The sequence below is a fragment of the Coloeus monedula genome (genome assembly GCF_965178545.1).
Source record: "Coloeus monedula genome assembly, chromosome: 4".
Lineage (NCBI taxonomy): Eukaryota > Metazoa > Chordata > Aves > Passeriformes > Corvidae > Coloeus > Coloeus monedula.
The window spans coordinates 3,358,554-3,382,138 of NC_138784.1; the positions used below are offsets into that span (position 1 = coordinate 3,358,554).

General features: G+C 44.3%; 2 protein-coding genes across 5 annotated transcripts in view; one reads left to right on the forward strand and one right to left on the reverse strand.

Moving 5' to 3' along the window:
- Positions 1-216: 216 nt before the first annotated feature.
- On the reverse strand, positions 217-11,338 carry ATP6V1E1 (ATPase H+ transporting V1 subunit E1). 2 transcript variants are annotated; one of them, XM_082279964.1, is made up of 10 exons: positions 11,249-11,338; positions 11,152-11,194; positions 7,653-7,718; positions 6,647-6,756; positions 6,098-6,164; positions 4,188-4,277; positions 2,838-2,906; positions 2,361-2,455; positions 1,420-1,507; positions 217-830 (listed from the first exon to the last, which is right to left on the reverse strand). In XM_082279964.1, exons 2-10 carry the CDS (start codon positions 11,182-11,184, stop codon positions 768-770), a joined length of 681 nt encoding a protein of 226 aa, XP_082136090.1. In that variant the 5' UTR covers positions 11,185-11,194; positions 11,249-11,338; the 3' UTR covers positions 217-767. The 2 variants fall into 2 exon arrangements, with proteins under 2 accessions (XP_082136090.1, XP_082136089.1); XM_082279963.1 differs by having other exon boundaries at positions 11,152-11,328.
- Positions 11,339-13,008: 1,670 nt separating this feature from the next.
- BCL2L13 (BCL2 like 13) overlaps positions 13,009-23,585 on the forward strand; it is a 40,854-nt gene continuing 30,277 nt past the window's right edge. Inside the window, exons 1-3 of one of the 3 annotated variants that reach the window (XM_082281096.1) lie at positions 13,009-13,219; positions 14,450-14,575; positions 18,436-18,619. In XM_082281096.1, coding sequence (XP_082137222.1) covers positions 18,493-18,619 — 127 coding nt within the window. In that variant the 5' untranslated portion in view covers positions 13,009-13,219; positions 14,450-14,575; positions 18,436-18,492. Of the gene's footprint in view, positions 13,220-14,449; positions 14,576-14,745; positions 14,764-18,435; positions 18,620-23,585 lie in introns of those variants that run through there. The other 2 variants (XM_082281095.1, XM_082281097.1) reach the window with 2 other exon arrangements.

Sequence of the window (23,585 nt, forward strand, 5' to 3'; positions counted from 1 at the left end):
ACAGAACTACTGACCCATTTTTCAGGGAGAATGATGCTCCAGAATCCTGGAACCCTATTCAAAAGCCTTGCCTACAATCCAACGTTATTCCAGCAAATAGCTTGACACTACTCCTTGCATTTGAATTCCAGCTTCACAAAACAGTTCAAACACACAGGTCATGTAGGAAGTCCTTACACAAACAATCCCACTTTTCAAAGAGAAGTGACAAGGAACTCCATACACACACACATTTTATTTCAATAAATAGAGCTTTACAGGCTCAGGCTTTTTTTTTTTTTTAAATCACATATACAGAACAGGAAATGCCTGACCAAGTAACATTAATTAAACTACTAACCCTGGGAAGGAATACATGCCCTCTATAACACTGAAGACCATAACTGAAAGGGGATTTGCCATCAGCAGCACAGTAATTTACTTCACAGATCAGACAACTTGAGAGACGTGGCCAAAGCAAACAGAGTGACCCTAAATGGACCACTTGTCTTTATAGAGTCACAACAGTGTAAGGAAAGCCAAGAGCCCAAGTGCCTCCATTTTCTAGTGCCACTTCTGGATGAATATGTATGTCTTCACATCCTTTGAGCAATGCATTCTAACCACAAGTAGAGAGGCTAAGCACAGCAGGTATGCAAAATTATTCGATTGAAGAACAGATACTGGATGACACAGTAATGTTAAATTTCAAGATTTTAAATTAGCAGATGCTTTTGCATCCCCTTCAGTATGGCAGTGGAACAGATCCCACCTTCTCTCATAGAGGTTTAGTCCAAAAACTTCCTGTTGGCATTAGCACCAAAGAGAGCCACTCTGATTTCTGGCATCATCTGTGGAGAAAGAGCACATCAGTTATGTGAAATGGGCAATAAAATGTTCTTCCTGCAGGCACTGTGGGATAGTTAGGTTGGCTTCAAAATTTACGAGTCAGTTCATCTGAGCTTTCTGAAGCCTTTCTCTGATCACACATTGCCTGCTACTCTATAAGACTGAAAGGACTGCCTGTACTGCAGCATAAGAAAGAGATGCCAGAGCTAGGGTTTTTCTGCACTTGGGTGTAATTGGTCTCAGCCAAAGTTTGTACTCGAGCTAGCTTCAGTAATTCAAGGTAGCCTCAGCATTTCAGCATCTTGACTGCAGTGCAGTCATAACCAAGGCTTTCAGTATCATATTTTATAGAGCTTAAGCTTGATTAAGCTTAATTCAAAAGGGGTCATTCTGGGAAAGCCCCAGTTTTTTGCTGCACAAATAGTAGGTAATTTGCTTCTTTCCATTCAAAAATAACTTCCCACTTGTCATTCCCAATCAAATCTGATCCCATGCATTATTGTGACTGACACCTTGGAAACACAAGGATTTAATTACAAGAACAAACTAGTTAACTGTATTTTGTTTACTGTAGTTGTTGGAGAAACTCACCTGCTGGGCTACAAGGTCCAGCCGACTTTCCAGGGTATTGGAAACTTTAATTTTACCATCACCGTTGTAGATTTCAACACCTCCAGCACTAGAGATGGACAATTAAAAAAGAAATAATTCAGTGATATCCATGGGTCAGAGTCAGAATGTGGCAAAGATATCCCAAATGAGCATTTATAGGCAAGTCAGATACATGGGTAAGATTTCTCTTTTTAAAAAAAAACAACCTTTTTGATCATGTCTTAATAGGAATTAGCACAAAGAGATCCAGCGAAGCAGCAGTGCAAAGCATCTTTGGAGTTACCAGAGACCACAGCTATGTGCAAGGGTCCTCATTAGCATGATCTAAATCTAAATGGAGCTGTGCAATTTGTCCCTTCAAAACAGCTTCAGACTCTGTGTTATTAAGACAGCTGTCACGTTTTGGAAAGTGAGGAAAAGTGCTAGAAGTATTGTTTGTTGGCCCATACATAAAGATGACAGAATACACAGCTTTGTATAAGGTATCTCTGTAGTACCATATGGAAATAGAGCCTTGCAGAGAGAACAGACACAAACCCCATCAAGTGATTATCCTGCAGCACCTTATGACTCAATTTGCTCCGTCTTGAGACAGAAAGCATGGCTACACCCATATTCTCTCTCCCTAAAAGACCAGTGGTTCAGTTCCTATGTACAGTTATTCCTACTTCAGTACCGTGAATCAGGCCGGAGATAGCACAAAACTTTTCCTGACATTTTTGATGGAGACAGTGCTTGTCTGGAGAAAACTGCACAGTCTGTGTCTGATAAACACAAAGAAGTGCCAGTTCTGCAAGAATAGCAGTACCCATTTTGAGGACATTCCATACTTAATTTTCTGACACTGTTCTAATGTGAGCTGTGGCTTGAAAAGTTGCATTAAGTTAGTGCTCTGCATAAAACAATCCCATTTTCCTTACATATCTTCTGGCAGGAAGCTGTCTTGGTCAATATGAACATCCACATCCCTTTTTATGGCATTTTTGTAGATGGGAATGCTCTTCTGTACAGCAGTCTAGGACACAAGATGAATCTCCAGTTAGCACTGACAAACACTACTGCAGCACTCGGGTTTGATCACTCAATCACTTGTCCTAATAAAATGAAGGGATTGAGGCCTTTTTTTTTTTTTAATTAAGCAAAGGCATTTCAGTTTGGCTCTTGAGCCAAACCCAGTTATTATTCTTAATACAATAACAATGTCTAAAGTTTCCAAGGTAATCTCCAAGCAGGGAAATGATCCCCAACTTTGGAAGCACATTGTAGCTGTAACAGAAGTGCAACAAGCAAAGCTTGTTTTCCTGTCACACAGAGAGGGGGATCAGAGCAGCAAATATTTGCAGTCAGGTCTCAGCCTCTGTGAGCAGGGCACTGTCCAACTATTCCAGGTGTCTTACCTTAACCATGGGGAGATCCTGCTTCCTGCACCGAACGACTAATCTGGGCTCAAGCAGCTGGTAGAATCCCTGCAAGGAATAACCATTTCAGTTTCAGAAGTCAACATTTTAATTGTCAGAATTATTTAACCCCAAGAAAGGAAAGAAGCTGATCAATTTGAAACCCAAGCCCCAGCAGTATCAGCCTCTTTTATTTAGTTCTTCACTCACGAGTTCACCTCCTGCAGACATTCTGAGAGGACAGCACCAATACTTGGGGAAGAGCCCAAATATGGATGATGTGCTTGGAACTCAAGTGCAACTAAACAAATGGAATCTCAGGACTGTGTTGGCCAGTTAATGCTCATGTACACATAAGGATCACTGCTGTCTAAGTAGACAGAGCATGCAACCAAGCTCTTGAAGACATGCAGCAGTTTCAGATGCCTGCTCTAGTAACTCCTGCCTTGCAGTTCCTGTGGTAACACCTGAGACTAGAACAGAATAAAGTAAGTTTAGTTCCAGTTTGAAGGGACCTGCAATGATCATCTAGTCCAGGTGTGAGCACAGATCCCTCACTGAATCCAACATAATGAGCCAAGACAAGCGTGACCAATTTCCAAGAACAGGAAAGGTTTGTTTGATGTACAGCAATACCAGGCCTGAGCGTGACAAAGAAACAACACCCAGTTGGAGGCACGAGCTGGTAGGAGACGCTACTGAGCAAACTCTGCCACCCAAGTGTGGCAGGAGAGCAGGGTGGCTCCCGGGAGCTCACAGCAACAGGACCAATCTGTGCCAGAAGGAGGCACCAGAGCTCACAGGACTGACCTGGCCAATGCTTACTGGACTTTCAGCAGTTCACTTCTGGGGCTTGAGGATGTGCTTCTAGGCAAGCAAAGCTCTGGTTTCTGCTTTCTGTGCCTGCTTCTGTCACGGGCACATTCCATATTACAGTAAATTTGTCAGGGCTTGTTAAGTCTCAAATGCCAAAAAGACTTCTGAAGGGGGTATCAACTGACCCGTGCATTTGGACAAACAGCCTCTGCCAAAGGTGCATTTGATCCAACTGATTACTACAGGAGCATTTTAATGTGTGCACCCTAAAATGTGTATGTGCACATCTGCAATTATTCTTACAATGGAACTGCTGCTGGTATACCAGGTTCTACACCTCAAAATAAGCCACAACCTCTTTGTTTGGAATCTAAGACTCAAAGATATTGAAGTGAGGTTTAAAACTCAAGGATCGCCCAGCAGCATTTGATCCATACTCCAGTACAAGTGTAACTTCCAGTGGGCTATTTCTGACAAGAGAAACTTAGGGGGTTAGGGCAGCAATGATCCATTTTTTACAATTTAAATATTTACCTGTAGAACTAGTCCATCCAGCAGTGTCTGGTACCTGGCAGTATCCTTCACCACCTTGGCAAGTCTCTGCTTGGCCTCATTCAGCAAATCCTACATTCAGAAGAAATCAGATCAGCAGAGCCCATCTGTTTGGCATTTGGTTTCATGCCTACCAACTTTCTGTACTTCTATTATAGCTCTCACACCCTGCCAACACGTAAACGTACACTCCAGCTGGTGTTCATCCAAGCTAGACCTCCCTCTCTGTGCATGGCACACTATCCCTGCCCAACACTTCTCTTCTTCCTGCCCTGAGCTGAACTCATTAGAACCTGACAATAATTCCTTTTGTGTGAAAAAGGGAGAGCTCAGTAGCAAAGGGATGGTACTTAGAATGTTAAGTGAGATAACCTAAATATGTAGTAAATAATTGCTTAATGTAAAATAATATGGTTGTCCAAATATATTTTTTCAGCTTTATGGTTGAGCAAAGAAGTCTAATCTATTTTTCCACCAAATAATATGCAGGTTAGGTATTCTTTAATTGTAAGTAAATGCAAGTCAAAAATTAAAAGAGAGAGCTTATTTTTAATTTTAAGTAGCTATCTTGATTATCTTTACTCAGCAAATCAGTTTTGGATGGGATTGAATTTTTAAGAAAATTTTAAAGAACTTTGAGTCAACTCATAGCTCCTACAATTCAACCATCAGAAATATTTCAGATAAAGAAACTCTATGACTTGGTATAAACCTTTCTTTCCTGTCCTACCTCATGGTGTTTAGAGAAAGAGTGCACAGTAACACAATGAGTACAAGGACATAAAACTATCACAATTTACTGTCATGGCCAAATCTAGTTATTCTGTCCTCCCTAGAGTAACACTGCATTTCTGGAACTGCCCATCTCTCTTCATCAAAGAAGCCAAAGATCTGATAAGGGAAGAGAGAGTGAGCAGCATGTGACTTTAAATGTCTTAAAATGAGGAAGAGTGTTTAGAATTACTCAGAAGCATGAGGTTGAGTCAGCAGATAAATGAGGAAGAGATTACCCAGCAGAGACTATCACAACAGAGTTAGCTCCTGAGCCACCCACCTTCCTCCTCTCTGGAAATACAATCTAAAGTTTGAAACTCAGTTTAAAGAGTCAATAAACTGATGATTTTCTTCCGCTCACTCCTCTTTTTCATGGTAGCATCAACCTGAACATTTACCCCGTCTTTTATTTTTGACTTCCACGGGTCTCTCAAGCTTTTCCAACGGCTCAACAGCCCCATCTAGCAGAACATGGAACACCCAAACTGGTGGGAGAGCGCAGCAAACCTGCTCACTGCTCAGTGAGCAGAATGGGGACACACTGTACGCGGGGAGAGATAAACACAGGAAACCCAAACCAAGCCTGAACGTAGCCTGCTCTGATGAATGATTGATTGCTCACCCTCTATGTCAACACCCACACTGGTCCCTACCAGAACAAGAAGCAAACCTTTTCATGTACTATGGGCCACTGAAGGACACAAGAAATCCCAGCTGGTGGTGTCTTAAGCCTCCTTGCTTATGCCATGCTGGGTTTTTCACATAAACGTTGCTTCAGGCAAACAGAATTTCAAAGTTCTACCAACTGTGCAAGAGACAGTTCCTGCTCTTTAAAGAAACAAGCTACTGTGCAAATGACAGATACAACACTGCCTGCAATGTTCCCGGCAGACCAATGTATTTCCCTAAAACAGCAGGTAATGGAAACTGTGCAAATAAGGAGATTAGCAAAGATGGACTGAATCCCCAAGGCCTTTTCAGAGCAGCTTGGGAAGCCATTTTCGTATGTTGAAGCAAATGTCAGTCAATCAAAAATCATGTTTTCTTTAGAGAATGGTTGCATTTCCTAACATATGGTAGGAACAGAGACTCAGTGTGTTTACTTCAGAGATACTCACTGCAATAAGGTCATCCCTTGCCTTGAGGACCTTCAGCCTTGCTTGATTCATCAGGTTGGACATCTGACTGCAAGTTGCATGATAAAGTTGAATCAATCCATCAGCCTTTGGCAGAAGAACTGTAACATTTAACTGCACGCTTTGCATTTAAAGACAACAATCCTACAACACTGAATAATGAGGTCTGTCAACCTGTTTGAATCTGTTTCTGAACTTGCACAAGAGATTGAGCTGCAGAACCCCCTTCTTCAGTGAAGACCCATCCAAATTAAATGTGACATGATCATTTGTTCCAGGGTAACAGACATGGGTAGAGTTCTAGACATTAACTACATAAAGAAATAGGAAGGATTCTTTCATCATGGTAAGTTACACTATTGTGGCTCAGCTTTGATAATTTCTCCCCAGAAAAAAATAGAAGCTCATAATTAGAACTAAATATGTGGTCTACAATTTGCCTTTTTGCAAGGTAAGAAGAATTTTGTATAAAATTAGGAACAAAATGTGAGCTCAGGCTCTGAAGTCAGTCATCTAACCCAAGCAACTTACATTTTCTTTTGCTGTTCAATTTGCTTCTCCTTCTTTTCATAATACTCCATGATTTTCAGCCTCTGTGTCTGAACAAGGCGACCCTTCTCAATGTTGAATTCTTCTTCTGCCTACAGTAAAAATTAAATAACTGAAGTGGAAATTGATTCCTTGGGCTGAAAAAAACAGAACCAAAATGTAACAGAGCACATTCACAGACGAGATAGGATGATACAATTTACGGTTCCATATAAAAGCCCTTCACCTCTTTAAGTAATTCCTACATAAGGAGAATGACAGCACAGCTGTTCCTTTTTTTTGCAAAGCCTCACCAGACAGCATGTAAAAACATGGACAACTCTCCTACTTATGCCTGAGAATCCAATGTCAACTTCTGAATTCTGTTTGCAGATCTTCAGGATTACCTGCTTTAGTACTGATTAAATATTTGTGTAAATCTAAATGGTTAAGGGAGATTAAATATTATTAGCAACACATATGCTGGGTCCAATACCAACAAGGCATTTCAGCAGTGGTATAATGCAGATTGTTAGGACTGAAAAGCACCATTAATCCTTCTTTAGTAAACATCTATACTCTATCACCGGGTTAATCTTAAACCCAGTCTCTCATGGCTTAACCTAAGTGAAGAATTGTGCAAGCAATTCAACTCATGCCTTAAATACTAATTTAGTGGGGGAAGGTGTTCTACTTAATCCAACTGAGTCACGTTACCACTCAGCTCTCCTGATTGCTTAAAACAAAGAAGTGAACTTTGATATGAATAAATTTATATTCAAGAACCACCAAAACTTTGACCAAAAGCAGCTCTGAGTCGTTTTCATTTGTCAAAAGCTAAGAAATGCTAACTTCATTTGGTACACCACTTTATGCTAAGTAATAACTGAACAGAAATCAGCTGTAGCTTACAAAGGTGCTCTAGTTCTGCTCTGACTTCAACTTTCAAAACAGGACGTGGGATGCAGTTTTCCTTCTGCACTTACTGACAGTGAACTTCCATTTTTACCTTTGCATCTATTTCTTCAGCCTTTTCATTGGCTTCCTGCTCAATGAAAGCCATCATGTGCTTGATCTGTACAAGAGAGAGGAAAGAAAATATTTTCTGTAGGAAAGAACATTGACTAGAAGAAGTAGGTGTATATATATCCTCACCTGTACATCCTCCACATCCATTTACTAATTCATACAATATTGTTTGCCAAGGAAATTTAATTGAGCATAAACACTAAAGAGTCAGTTCATCTTGACATATATTACAAGAAATTATTTTCCCCAATAATTCTATATAATGCTGTTTCACTGGCTGCCATTAGAAGAACGCACTTCAGGTATGCAACTATAAAAAAACCCAAAACAAACCAACCACCCCAAAGATAAATTTGTATAAATGTGAGGCTGGGTATTTTCATTCTTCATTAATGAGACCAACTTCTTCAAAACCCCTGGGTGTATTAAAAAAAACCTCTCCTAGACTTCAAAGATCCTCACACAGCAAAATTAGTCTGTTTGTTAGGACATTTACATGCAACAGAAAGATTAACACAGATGGCATCTGAATGAACCTGGGCCTCCCACAGGTGAACGGTGAAGCAAAGCAAAGGGCTCCTGACCACTCTGGTCAGATTTGTACAGCCAGAAGTTCCTTGGAACACCAGAGACACTCACCTTGAAAAACTGTAATAAATCCTGTAAAGACTTATAAGGTCAGTTTGGAGGGGCTGGGGATGGAGACATCGGCAGCAGTGCTCCGTGACCCAGACCACATGAACAATGTCACATGCTGCTTCAGAGCCCCACAGGCACCAATAAGTTCTACTTGAAAAACATTCCTGAAGCCACCTCAAAGCACTACAAAGCCCAGGTCCAGCAGCTTAAAGACCAGGAAAGCAATTAGACCAAGTTCTGTTCATCCATCACATGCCTTTCTGTGACAGACCTCAGTTCAGGTTCCCATTTGGGGCAGACTGGAAGGGCTCATTCCCAACCAAACTGCAATTGGGATGAAGTACAGACACTTCCATGGCCAGATGGAGAAGACCATAAAAACCTACTGACTTTTTGCTTGCACTTAGCAATGAGACACATTTTGCAGAAAATCCAGTCTGAATAAACTCACACAAAAGACTATTTATAGAATCTCATGTTAAAATTACATGTTTTAAAGAGATTAGAAAGGTGCCAAGGTGAAAACTGAGCCAACGTGCAGAACAGCACTGAGCCCATAGAGATGAAAAAACAGAAGTGAAGAGACAAGTGGAAGATTTTAAACACATGTTAACACAGTGGAAGAAGTGAACAGTAATATCTACATCCTCAAAATCAAATCAGCAGGTTTTCTTCTAATTCATGTCTGCAAAGACTCTCAAGTGCTTCCCTACCTACAGCATCAGCTTCCTACCCTGCACTTCAGAAAGGGCAAGAGAGGCAATATAAAAAAAGGATATTATTTTGCTCAACAGCCTATTGTTGAAGAAGACTGGGAACTAAGCAGCCTTTACATTACTGAGTCACTTCCTCCCATGTGGTCTGGTTTCTGAATTTTGGAAAAGCACTTCTGGGTGTTCAGGAAACATCCTCTGCATAAAGAAAAGGAATGAGATGGAAGCAAGGTAATAAAGAATCCACTTCTCCTACATTGATAAGACTGAACAGTGTTACTTCCTTCAAAAGCTGCTGTACTGAAATCCCTTTTTGCTTTTTATAGAAATGAAGAGCGATCCAAAGTGAGAGTCTCACATCTATAAATAGGTTTAGTTTTAATACTAATACTGACAAAAATGTACTTTGAAATGAGAGATTAATTTTAAAGTAATACTTCCTATAGAAAAGAAGAAGGAGTTTTCCCATCAGGAGCAGTGTGATTATGCTTTCCAAGGGAAGTTCTAGATGTTAGATGGGCTTTAGAAGTGACCAGATGGAACAACATATTAAACACCTTTAACAGAATAACAAAGCGAGTCTGCCAGTGGGAAAAAGTCTCAATCAGAGATGATTTTCAAAGTGAAAATTATTGGAAGTGCAGTGGCAAGTAGTTACAAGGACCAGCTGGCAAGTTCATGCCAGACTCATATACAGGCAGGACTGTCACCACCAGCACTCTCCAGTTAACAGGATCACCCTGGGCTCAGGAGTGAAAAGCAATGACAGGAATGCTACAGATGTGAAAAGTTATTAGTATTACATGCTTAGTACATCACCAGGGCCTGAACTAACCTTTGAAGTTCAGGTCCACTCTGGCTGAGCAAGACCACCCTAATGTCAGCTTTATTTTTATTATATTCACGGAACAGGCAGGAAAAAGCAAACGAGCTTTGCAGATAAAAGGAAAACAACGTAATGTTACAATTCTCCTTCTGGAGAAAGGCAACCTACCAATTTTACTTTCATTGTGGTGCTTCCTTGCCAAGAGACAATGTTTACTGAATGAGAAAGTGAGACACCAGTACTTGTGATGCAGAGGACAAAGGGAACTTGCCTGATCTGCTCATCACCTGCAGGAAGCTGCCCAGAGCAGTGCTGACTGGATCCCTGCAGCCTTTAACACCACACACCATCTCCAACCCAGCTGAAAGCAGCTTTTTTAGGTGAGGGCAGTGTTTACTGTCAACAGGGACAGGGTGTCCTGCCTCTGGAGGAGTGTCCACAGCCAGACTTCACGGCTGGAAGTTTCCATTGCAAGCCAACCCCAGGCTGCACCACTCTGCTTAGGAAACAGACCTAGGAATGCCGAGCAGCCCACCCAAATGCTAAGGTACAGCTAACTGCAGGTAGCACAGCTACAAGGAAAAAGAGATGGGAAATCCTTAGGGAACCATAGAATCATTAAGGCTGGAAGAGACCTTCAAGATCACCCAGCCCAACCATCAGCGTAGCACTATCACTGTAACCTTTAAACCTCCAAACCACATCAGATCCAGACACCTCCTAAACACCTCCAGGGATGCTGACTCCACCACCTCCCTGGGCAACCTATTCTAGCGCCTGACCACCCTAACAGTGACCATTTTTTTCTAATATCTGATGTGAATCTCCCCTGTCTCAGCTTAAGGCCACTTCCTCTGGTTCTCCCACTGCAGGCATGGAAGAAGAGACTGGCCCTCACCTCTAACCATCTACCCACAGCAACATGGAAAAACACAGTACTCGTCTAAGGCTGTGCATTTACCTGCCTTGAGGTGCAATTAGACACTGCAGATAGCACTCAACCTGCTCATGAATCCCTTCTTTATAATCGGGCGTAACATGTCACCAAAATGCCACAAGGAAGTACTCGGGTGAGGCCGATCCACCCCGACAGAAGAAAAACCACTTTGTCCAGAGACTCCTCTTTCCCAGCCAAGATCCTTCCCCCTCACCAGCGATCCTCCCTTCCCACGGGAGCGCCCAGATCCCCAGGGCAGAGCAGCAGACCCGGGCCAAGCTCTGCACTGCGGGCCCCACCGCGGTAAGCCCCGCTCCCCACGGCCCTTCAGGGGCTCCGCTCGGGCCGGGGCGCGCGGCCCTACCTGCTTCTGCACGTCGGCATCGCTGAGCGCCATGGCGGTGACAGTGGCGGTGACAGTGGCGGTGACAGTGGCGGTGACAGTGGCAGTGACAGTGGCGGTGGCGGTGACAGTGGCGGTGACAGTGGCAGCCGCAGGCCCGAGGAGACGCGCCCGGTGCCGTCGGTGGCCGCGAGTGGAATCAGATCCGGTTCGGGTCACGGCCGGGGCGGGGTCGCCGCACGCCCCGCCCACCGCGCCTCCGGACCAATAGGAACGCGCAGAACACGTGACGTCACCCTGCGCTGTGTGGCGGGGCGGGCGCCGCGGGTGTCGCTGCCGCGGCCGGGCGGGATCGGGAGGAGCGCGGAGCCAGGGAACGGCCAGGGACGGACCTCTGGGGGTCATCCCGTCCGAGCCCTGCCCAGGCAGGGTCACCTGGAGCAGGTGGCACAGGAACGCGTCCAGGTGGGTTTGGGATGTCTCCAGAGAGGCTCCATGACCAGCCTGGGCAGCGTTCCAGGGTTCTGCCACCCTCAGTGTAAAGTTCTGCGTGTTGAGGTGGAACTCCTCGTGGTTTAGTTTGTGTCCGCTGCTCCTCGTCCTGTCGCTGGGCACCACCAAAGAGAGGCTGGCATCTCTGCCTTGACACCTTTGAGATATTTGCATGCATTGATGAGATCCTCCTCAGTCTTTTCTTCCCTGGACTAAACAGTCCCAGCTCCCGCAGATTCCCCTCGTAACAGAGACGCTCCAGACCCCTCATCATCTCCGTGGCCTCCATGGCCCCTCTGCAGCAGATCCAGTCTCTGTTGTACTGAGGAGACCAGAGCTGGGCACAATAACCTGTTGGCTTTGGTGACAGTTCCACGAGCACTGTCACAGAAAACGGAGCCGCTTCACAGAAACACTGCAATGAGTTGAACCTGCAGCAGACAGAAATGGAACACGGCGACAAACTTGCTTGTAGGGCCCTAAAGTAGCTTTGTGTTGGCAGTGCCCTGAGCTCCTCATCACAGGAGAAGCAGAAGGATGCAGGAAACAGCTGGACAAGGGGAGGGGAAGGATGGCCTTGCAGGAGTTCTGTTACTGCTGCCATTCTTTTCTTTATAGCAAAATTCCAGAAAACTTCATCATCTATAATAGTACTTGTTTGTTCTAATCAGCAAGAGGCTTCCGTCTCCATTCTGCATGAACATTTGGTGGAAAAGACAGAATTATTCCTTTAAAATCAGTGCCGAATGCGGTATTTGTCACATCCATGCTTCTTCCTGGTTTAGTTCTATTTCCTTATTTATTTCTGTGCTTTTTTTTTTTCTACATAAAAGTTTATTATAAAACTATGTGTGTAACTTTGATGTTTTGTCATATTGCAGGTGCAACGCAGGAAATCAACTTGCATTTTGGGTCTTCAGAACGCTTCACTATTATTTCAGACACCATTTAAATAATATTTAAATCAAGTTTTAATAAGTAAAAGAAGAAATAATATATAATAGTACGTGACAATAATGTCTATTTTTAAAAAATAGATATTACTAAATAAACCAGCAAATATGGTTGCAACTGTATCCAGACTGTTTCTTTTCCTGCCTTGCGGGTGGGTTCGGTTTGGGACTGTGACCCTCCTAAACCACACCTGTAGCCACGTGACCTGGAGGTCAAGGCCGCGGAAACCGGACTGCCCAGGGGTTCTTTTCCTCCGAATCCATGAGGAAAACGGGGGAGGCGGGCACAAAGCGCCCCACCCGCGTTCTCCCGGCTGACCGACTCCCTCTGGCCACCGCAGGCCCCTCCAGCCCCGCCCCGTCACGTGACGCGGGCGGAGCCCCCGCCGGGCCCCGCCCCCCGGCGCGAGCCGTGACGCGCGGCACGCGCCGCGACGCGCCCCGCGCGCTCCTGCCCCCGCCCCCTCCATCATGGCGGCGGCGGCGGCGGCGAATTAGGGCAGAGCCCGCGCACCGGCCGAGCGCGCGAGCGCGCGCGCGCGCCCGCCCCCCCTCCCCCACACCGCCCCCGGCGGGAGCGACCCGGGAGCGGCGGCCGCTCCTCCGCCTTCTCCACCTCCAGTTCCTCCCCGCGGCGCCTGCAGGTGAGGAACGGGCATGGAAGCGGGCGGGCGGGCGGACGGGCTGTTTATTTATTTCTTTACCTACGTGTCTGTCTGCATCTACTTTTTAATATAAGGGTGGGGGAGCGGGCACCGGAGGCACCGCGCGCTCCCGCCCCCCTCCCGCGCGCGCACCCCCGTCCGCGACGGGCGGGTTGGGGGTGGGGGAGTCGGGCGCGCGCGCCCCGGTGAGGGCGCGGCGGGGGCAGACGCGCCCCCTAGCGGCCGGTGCCGCTCCCGCCCCCGCCGCGGCCGAGGGACGCGCGGACCCCGCTCCGCCCGGACACCCCCGGGACACCCCCGGGACACCGCGGACCCGGCGGGCAGCGGTGTGCAAAGGGGCCGTGCCGAGCCCCCGGCGGCAGCTCCCGGACGGCGGCGGCGAGGAGAGCCGGCGGCTCCCCCGCTGCAGGGGCCGCGGCAGCGCGCAGGCTGCGAGTCCCGCACGGCCCCGCCGGTGACTCATCCCGACGCCGTGCCCGCCCGCCCGGGTATAAATATCTCATTCATCGCCGTAGTAACTGAGGGGCTCACGGCTGCGCTCCCGCGGGCGGCTCCGGCGCCGCTGAAACTTGGAGCGGCTGTTTCGGATTCTCAAACCCAAATAGGCACGTCGTGACAGAAAGCGAATGGAAGCTCGTTAGTAAAAGCTGTGTTTGCCGGTATTTAATGTTGTGGTGAGATGGGTTGAAGCTGCAAAAAATTGAAGACCTTTATAGTGGGTAACTCATGCAGCTTTTGTTTTACTTTCTAGAAGAGAAATCATACCGTTTGCCTAGGATGCTCACTTAATTGCATTTCTCTCAAAAGTCAGCTACAAACACTGTCCAGATAAAGAACAATTATGTTTTCCAGTATTTCTGCCCATTAAGTGCCACCAGGGGATCAGTAGTGGCTGCAGTATTGATTCATTTCCAGTAGGAACTGACATGTTTGAACTGAGTAGTTCTCAGTTTACTACAAAGTCTCTTAGTCATACCCTCATACAGAGTTGGAAAAGTACTCTGGAGAATTTATCTCTCAAGTTGATCACAACTGGGTGCTTTGGATAGTCCTGCCTGTTATGGGAAGTGTTTTCAGAGACAAACGGTTGCAAGGTTAAACTAGTCCACACATGCAAGTCTCATCCAAAATCCCTACGCAAGCCTTCTGCTAAGGCTGCAGAGTGCCTGGATATTTTCCATCTTGCTGATACGGGGTGTGGTTTTGTAGACCTGCAACTCCTTGGAATTCGGTATGTTTGGTGAAGAGCACCGTGTAAACCCGAGGCTGTAGATGCAGCTGAACTGAGAGTGGCCGCCTGTTGCAGAGATTGATACCGGCAAGACGACCCAAACCGTGAGCGTATCGATGTCAGGCGGCCCTAAAAATGATCTGAGCTGCGCTGCTGCCGTTGCGTTGCCTCTGTGCCTGCCCGTGCTTGGCTGAGCGCTCGCTGGCTCAGGCCGTGCGTGCGTTGCAATAATTCAGCAGCAGCAGGAGGTGTTCAGCCACAGCGGCTCTTGGGGTGATTGAGTTTGTAGCTGGTAAGTGAGGCCTGGCGACCCAGGCTCTAGGTGGGGAATGCATCCAGCTCTGGAGTGATTCCGTTTCGGAGTGGAAGCCGAGGGCGGTGGTGCTGCTGTTGGGATAAAGCAGGTGGTCTGTGGTGGTGCTGATGTTTCTGAAATCCGTAGGTGACATTGGTTGCCTGCTGTTTTGTTTGTAAAATCCAGCTGAACTGCTCTGGGCGCTAGAGCAGTGATGTTGCGTTTTGGGGTTTGAATGATGCACAGTAAATACATCTTGATGCAGGGTAGGGTTTTACAGACAGGGACTAAAACACAGCCCGGCCTCATCGCTGGGGATTATATTCGCTGTATTCATTGGTAGGCTTGTGCTGCCCGTTATCCAACGTATAACTCTGCCGTGGATTAGGACGTGACAGATTGCATGAGGAAATGTCAGTCCTGCTGCAACTCCTGCTCTCAGGTCGCTTGAGCAGCTCAGCCCACATGAAACAAGTGACAGCAGGGCCGGAGGAGTGACAAGATAAGTAAGCTTCAACAGGTATAGCCTTCTGTCCCCCAAGGGCGCAGGAACTGGGAAAGGTGAATTTTTTGTAGGGAGTAATGGGTGATAATGTTGATCTCTCTAGCTTTTTGAGGACAGTATTCCTGCAGGGAACCTGTCAAACCAGAAGCAACCCTCTTTTCCTGGCGTTGAGACACAGACTCTGTGTAATGCCTTATTTCCTCTGCTCCATTGCATCTCCTGTACAAGCTTATCCTCTTAAACACTTTCTAGACTCTCTTCCATTTTGCTCCTTTAGTGGAGAGCTCTCTTTCCTCTGATCTGGTCTCTCAAGCTGTGTGTCCTTTCTCAATCCCACTCATTCCTGAAAAAATGGCCTTTTCTGAGATATTTACAGTATCTGAGTCAATATTTCTGTATTTCTCTTTGTAAACAAAACCAGTCATTCACAATCCAAAACGAGTCATTCAGTTACTGTGCTGTGGGCTTCTCTCAAAGGAAGACGAGTGATTCTGAAGTGCACTTCCACTCATGACATTCTTTTATGTGAATTTGAAGATTTCTTCCATTCAAGTTCTTAAGTCTCCCTTCTCATTTCAGTATAAAACTGCCTCTCAAAATATATCCACCAAGGTATTTTTTTTTTTCATACTTCTTTTCCCAGAGAAACATTGGCCACTATTTAAATAAGCAGTGGTCTGATTCTCTCTGTTTTTTTTTTTCTCCCTTCCTCCCCTCAGAAGTGCTGAGCTAAGCATACTGAAATTTTTGTGAATTAGGCCTCCCTGTTGCCCTGTGCTGCTTTGGATGTCATGCTTGTTTTGATCAACTTTTTTCTTTCATTTTCTGCATTGATTTGGAATTATATTTTGAAGAATAATCTCTGTTATATATACAGACTTTTTCTTTGGCCCACAGCACAGTTTCTGGATGTCTCTGGACCATCTGTCAGGCTAATTTTTTTCAGGAGAGATCAGTTCAGGTTGTCTGGAAGGGCTCCCATTCACTGTGTAGGCATTGTGAGAAGCATTTTGATTTTCAGGCCTGTGGATCTCTACTGAACAAACCAGAACTGAAATGTGCCAGGGAGCTTTTGCTTTTTGGTGCATGGCACATTTCACACCTGGTGATGTGAACATGTGATGTGGTGATTGCGTGTGGGGGTCTGGTCTGAAGAGCAGATCTATTGTTAAAGGATCCTAAAGTCTTCAGAGCAATTTTTTTTTCCCAAATCCTCTTGCTCTATGAAAATCTCAGCTATGGAAGAGGCTCAAGGGTAACTGTGTTGTGCAAAAGCTGTGGTTCTTCTCTGCTGTGATTTCTTAGGTTTCTGAAGCAGGATATGTTGCCTGTAGAGCACTTTGGGATGGAAGAGGCAGCATAAATGAAGTTTTGACTCCAAGTTTATTGCTTCCTCTGTATATAATTCACTACGTAGGTTCAAGCTGCAGCAAAGACAACCAAACCTTTCTGGTAAAGGCTTTCAGGCATTTTCAAATACATGGAGCAAGAGGCAGGGCTGCCATAGTATGGTCTTCATGAGAGATCCCTTTTCTGTTTTTAATACTGAATGAGTTTCAGAAACTAGAGTTTCTAAAGAGCCAATTTTATACCAGTTCTTTTCCTTTTGCAGCTTTTAGTTTGGTGGTAAATTTTTCTTTGCCAAGCTATCCACTCCCACAGCAACCGTGCCACAGCACAATTCTAGTTCAGTTTATGTGCAGTAACCAGTGTACAACTGCTATTAATCTGAATTCCTTCTCAGGGAGGAGGGGTTAGAAGTTAGCCCAGACATCTTGAATAGCTAGACAGGCAAGTGCTTCTCTTTTGCTTTCTCAGTTTATTATTAATATTATTTTTAATCTTGAGGCTTCATTTGCAGATTGTTCTTTGGTTTTGGAACCTGGTTCTTTCTTTTAGTCTCAAGGCATTTCCAGTGTAATCCATAACTCTCTTGAGAGGGTCCAAGTTCTAGTCCCTGTGTATAGCATATTGCTCATTCTGTCTGCTTTAAACTTGATATAAATTTTTCTTCTAAATGTGACTGCAGTCTCACATTAAATTGCCTGTCTCTTTCAGTGCCTGTTCAGCAGCTGTTCCGTAGCACAAACTTTCTTGTGTGCCTTTCATTTAGACGTCCATTCTGGAGGCCAAGAATGGGCTACTGCTTGTTTGGGAATGACTCTGAAGTCCTGGAGAATTTAATTTGAAGAGTTTATCAGAAACCCCTGGATAATGTTATTTGATTCATTAAGTTGACAGCATGTTGGAAGTAGTTATCCAGACTTTGCCAAATAAAAAGAACTAAAATGAACTGAAACATGTTGATTAATCTCAAACATCTTTTTAATCTGTTGCATGGCTTCTTCCCCACTTCCATGGTGTTGCTTGAGATTTTACTTTTTACCTTGTTACTTTTAATTTCTCTCTACCTTAGTTTTCCTGCTGGCCTTATTTGGATATTTGAAAAAAGCAACAAAACAATTAGAGTGAAACAGGGTGGAGTTCTTTGGCCAGATGTTGCTGTTAGGTGTGGATTTCTGGTTTATACTTAATAATGTCTGGGTGAGAAATCCAGGACAAACAACCATCTGTTCTTCCAATCCCTGCAATGAACATGGAATTTACTCTATTGACCATATGTTTTCCATTGCTGTTGGAACAGTAAAATGAATTCGAGGCAATTGTGGTCACTTTTTCTGCATTGCAATTTTTGAGCATCATAGTAGTTAACCTGAGAAAGCAGAGACTCGGGAAAATATTCATGGGAGGCTTAGGGAAAGAGACACTCCTTGGAACCTGTCTTTCTACCTCATGTTGTGATTAACAAAGTCTTCAGAATCCGTTGAAGCCGCTTTGCATGAACACGTGCATTTTTGTGTGTGGTTGGGATGGGAGGCGTTGGGAGGAGGACACGTGGTGAGGAACTGCTCGTTCTGCTTCCCTGGGAGTGTGTGTGTCAGGCAGGAGTGAGAAATGCCACTGCTGGCAGCAGGCAGGCAGCTGGACTGGGGCGCAGTTGGGTTTACTCTGCATGGTTCTTATTAAAGTAAGAATGCATAGGATATCAGGGCAAAAACCTGGATATTGCTTCAGGATTGTTGCATAACTCCTGTACGAGTGCATGACCTGTTGCAGCCTTATAAACAAACAAACAAACAAAACCCTTTCCTCTTTCCTGACAGCCTTCCTGGGTTCCCCAGAGCGCAGCCGACGTGCCCCACACGAACACAGCCAAGCCGATGGCGTCCGCTATCGCCGTGCCTGTAGGATTTCACTATGAAACCAAATACGTAGTGCTCAGCTACCTGGGCCTTTTAGCACAGGACAAGCCACAGGAGCATCCTCCTCCTCCTCCTCCAACTCAAGGTAATATTTGCGTATTCATCTGTAGCCATTTACATATGCAGCTGTATTTGCAGTTAGTTCTTCAGGTTTTTCTGCAGGGATGCAGCGCGTGAGCCTGATGTTTGGTGTAATGAATCTCTTGGTTCATTCATTGAAAATTGAATAAATTTCAGTTGAGAGATGAGCGATGCTGATGGAAACAAAGCTGTTTGTGTGCAGATTACTGTTTTAATTTGAGCTGTGCCGGGGCTGACTGGTGTTTAGGAAGCAAATAAGTGGTTTTAGTTGCTGTCTTGAGACCAGGGGGGATGGATATATGTTACCTTTGTTGAGCTATCACGAGAACTTCAGCCCATGCTTGCTATTTGTTCGGGACACAAGTGGAAGTAAGCAGGGGTGAGGTGGTGTTTACTGGCATAAACTGAGTGGTGGCTTGAGCAATCTGCTGTGCTAAATAGTTTTGCCCTGTTGCATTGAGGCTCCTGTTGTTGTCAGTCAGTGCTGGTGCAGAGACGTGGCCTATGCTACTTCTGTTTATTTATTTAATTAGAAGTCAAGGACTGCATGGAGTCAGATGTTTCTTCTAGGACAGTTTTATGGATGAAAGAGGTTAAGTAAAGAAATAGAAGGCAGAATTAAACAAGTTTGGTAGATTGTGTTTCACATAAACCTAGGGGGTAAAACTTTTCTTTATTTTGTGGTGGCAAGCACTTAAGCAATGTTGTTTGTCAGGATTGCCTGGGTGACTTGTCACTTCTTAATGATGTTTTAGTCACTGCTAGTTCTGTGATTCAGAACTTATTCTGATGAAAGGAGGATAAAAAAAACACCCAAACCAAATAGAGACAGTCTTCAGAATCTACTTTTTCTCTTTGAACAATCATTTAAGAATGCATATGCTGTCATTTACTGAACTTACCTGTCATGAAGTGAGAAATTCTTGAAAAGAAAAGATTGCATCAAAGTTATGACAGAACTGCTTTTCAGTTTGGCACTAGAGCATATACCATATGCTGGTTATATTATATATAATTCATTAAATTAATGTTAGTATATTTAAGGTATGTTTGCTACTTCCACTTTGACTGCATCTGTGGTCCATGAAAGAAGAGGCACCTTAGCTGTTTCATAAAACCCTTTGTTTCATAAAACCCTTTGTTGAAAAATGTGCTTATTTTAGTGATGACATCTCATTCTGGACATCCCACCCATTTATAACTGGGCTGTAACTGGAAATGTATTGAGTACGTATAAAAGTTCAATGTGTAAGAGTCTGCTTTGTTGTATAAATACAACAAGATTCAGAAAGGAAAATGTCAGTCTTAAAGCTTTTCAAAAATAATTTGGCTATAGTTGCCTTTGAAGTATTTGCAAATTGAGGTGAAACCTTTCAAGTAATTCTCGTTACTGAAACCTCTGAGCTTCTAATCTGAATTACAGCAGTATATTTAAACTTTCTGAAGAGGAAACTAGAAATGCTTAAATGAAAATTTTGTAGTCAATTAAGAGGACTTCTCAGTGTTTAGATGTTTTAGCTTGTGTGACAGCAGGGTGTAGTTGGACTTGCTGTTAGGATTCTCTAAAGCATTCATACTTTACAACTTCTAAACAGGAAATCTTCCTACATTTTCCCCACCCCATTCCCCAAACCAGAGAGTGACCACAATGTCTCCTCTCCTGCTCATGTTTCACTTTAATTAGGTCTCTCTTTCAGTGTTTTTGCTGCTTTCTGGTCAAAGGCTCTGGATTAAATAATTTTGCCGTACTTTTAATTTGCCAACTTGTTTCTCACTCTATTTTGTAATGCTTTGAATGGACTTCAGGCTGTATTGAACTAAGCAAACGCTTTATCCTTCTGCTTCAGGATTTGTTTCGTTCTTTCCTAACTCACTTTTCCTGGTGGTGGTTTTCTGCTCTCCATGCTTCTGAGAGGTTTCTTTTGTCTGCTAGCTACATTTTAAAAATCCTTTCTCCTACTTTTTCTCTCCTTGCTTGTAATTAAAGAGTGTTTGAGCTGCACTCCTGGGCTGTGTGTGGTTATTTTGGAGCGCTGTGTGCATCTCCTTGGACTACTGAGCAGTTCCAGTAGTCCATGTAGCCAGTCTGTATCTCCTTGTTGTTTGGCACTGGCTGATGCCCACTTGCTGTAATCTGCTCCCTGGGCTCCATGTTCTCCCCAAGGAGGAGAGCACAGCCCATAATGGATATTTCCTGCCCTGCCTAATGCACTGCTGGGAAGTAGCTGGGTGTTACAGTCCCAAGTGTGGGCTGAGAAACCTGGTTAGACCAAGGGAGAGAGCCGGGAAATGGAAATGAACAGTTGTCTGGAATCCTGTCCTGAGGAGGAGACTTCTTGGGTTGGTAACAAGGGAGGGGTAACAACAGCACAACATTGCTTCCTGCTTGTCAGTGTGTTTTCCAAGCACCGTCACCAGTTGTTGGTACAACACTTTGAGTGATCCCAAGTTCCTTCTTCCATTGTGGATTTCTGTGGCACTTCAAAATGCTGGTCAGGAGTCTTTCTGCTCTATGGTTGAACAGCATTGATTTGTGAATTGAGAGGATTCCAATAAAAAACACCTGTCCTTAATCTTATTTCGCTCTGATTTGGTTGTTGTGCTGACAGACCTTTCATAGGAAGCAGTGAAGCAGTGATTTTGGCTATTGCCTGTTTCCTTTCCAGTTGCAGAACACTCCTGTATTTTGTGTTTCACTGATATGAGGCATTGACTCTGGTTTGTAGTACTTTCCCTTCATTTGTTTTTCTTAGATCCAAATGGGCCTGTAGTCCTGGTCTGTTTTCTGAATCATATTACAGTATAATGGGAGTATCCAGGAAGACAAGTTTTAGCTTGCCCTGGTGGTGTTAAGCTCCTTGTCTGCCTGAGTGGGAGAGTGAGGGACTCCTCTAGAGGGCAGTTCAGCGCAGCATCCCAATTACAGCCACCTTGTGTCACCCGCTGGAGGATCTTCTGCCTTTCCGTTGCGTGTGTACCGAACATGGGAGATAAAGAAAAAAGGCACACTAGGTGTTAGGATTTCTGTGTCTCCCTTGAGTCTCCTCCTACAGCAGTCTCCCAGATCTCAGTGAAGTTTCAGCACTCCAGTTAAACTCGAAAGCCTATCTGGTGGTCAAAACCACCCAACCAAAAAAGTGATCCTTCCCAACAGGAGTGGTACTATTTTATCTCTTCCAGAACTGGTAGGAGAGATTGAATGCTTTTGTTTGTTCCCTTTTCTTTCCTCCTACCATCATATGCCTCTGTTTTCCCTCATTTTGTACTAGGTTTTTTCTGGTGTACGTCTTGCTGTTTCAAAAACTGAGATAAGAATAAAACTTTAAGATAGGTTGATAGGTTTCCAGTTAAAACTTCTCATTTTTTGCAGGCATAGTGTGCTTTGCAAGACCGATGGTTTTGGGAGGGTTTTTATTCAGTGAATAGAAAATTCAGAGAAATTACATAGAAAATTACCTCACTATGTTTCCTTTTGGGTCTCTTGGTTGGTCTTGGTTTTGTTGCAAGAAGGATGGCTTCAATTGCAAACACTGAAATCACTTCTGGCTTCAAGCAAATACGGTTGATCTAAATCAACACCTGATGAGCACTTGGAAATTTTTGTTTTGTTATCTTCTCTTCAGTGCAGCGGCTGAAGAAAGAGCCATCCACAGTATTCCAGACCCTTGAAGAAAAGACAGTTTTACTGGACAAGCCAATCTTTTAGCATTACAGCTCTATAGTATTCTGTAATGGATTTCAGCGTCTCCAGAGGTGAATCCAGCAAATTTAACTGGCCAGTACTTTAAGAGATTTTTCCTATTAGTTTTGCCAGAATGCTGATTCTGCGTAACAGTCATTGCAGTTTATTTAAATCAAAATCCGTTAGCAGTAAATTCTGTTACTTTTGGTGGCTTTTCAGGTAGGTGGACAAACTCAGATAAATTGATAAAACACACAGAGTAGCATCACCTGTGTAAGTTGATGTGGTTTGAGGCAACAGATGAGTACATATATTTTAAATGTGTGGAAACTCTCAGTTGTCTTGATGCCTTTTCTTGGTCTTAAAATTAAGAGTCAAACACGGTTAGAAGGGGGAAAGGGATTTTACCTTGGTATTTATTTTAAGGATCCTTAGGTGCACACGGCCAGGTCATGTGCATCGAGATGCACCACCCTGAGTCTATCCCCAAAGATCGGGTGTATCATTATAGGTGTTACTAATTAGCAGATCTCTCAAAGATTCCCCAGTGAGAGGCTTGAGTGAGCCCCCCTCCCCAAGGAACCTTCCCCTGGATGGTTCTATCTTGGTTTACAGAGTGTGTTCTGGAGAGGACCTTGGGGTCTGGGGCACACTGATCCCTGGCTACGAAGCTTCTAAAATGTTTAATCTCTCAGCTTGACAAACAAGTCCAAGAATGTAGGCAAAAGCACTGAGAATACAGGAGTTGTAAAAAGGTATAACAGGGGTATAAAAGAAAAGGCAAAAAATCTTCATGGCATCAGTCTGTTCATTAGATTGTGGAGAGATGCTTTGTGTTTTTTCAGAACTCTTGTCATACCTATGAGTACTGGTTCAGACACAGAAAATAAGTATCGAGTATTGGAAAACATCTCTACACTTTCCTTCCTGAAGTCACTCTCATTACAGGAGCTTCCACTCAGCTACAGTTGTTAGTATTACTGACTTTTCAAGTGAGTCAGAGTACTTTGGTTTTGTGATTCAGTATATTTGTATTATAAATGTTTCTTTGTATTTCATCGAGGAGTGACTTTTAATGTATTTTTCTTTTTTAATCTATTTCCCCATTGCTTGACACCATCCCATGAGCTTGCAGCTACGACTAACATTGTGAAGAAAAGTAGTTTTTCTGTGTTTTCCTTGACAGAGTGAAAAATCTTAAATAATCCCTTATCTTGCAGAGCATCTGAAAGATTTCTAGCCAGTGCCATTACTGCATGGTGACATAGGTTGGTCAAGAGGTGAGCAA

Excerpts from the sequence above, each read along its gene's own strand:
- ATP6V1E1 (XM_082279964.1), bottom strand. The coding sequence starts at position 11,184 with ATGGCGCTCAGCGATGCCGACGTGCAGAAGCAG. Across the intron at positions 7,719-11,151 it reads ATGCCGACGTGCAGAAGCAG|ATCAAGCACATGATGGCTTT; the intron begins GTAGGGCCGCGC and ends TCTCTTGTACAG. Across the intron at positions 2,907-4,187 it reads TGGATGGACTAGTTCTACAG|GGATTCTACCAGCTGCTTGA; the intron begins GTAAATATTTAA and ends TATTCCTTGCAG.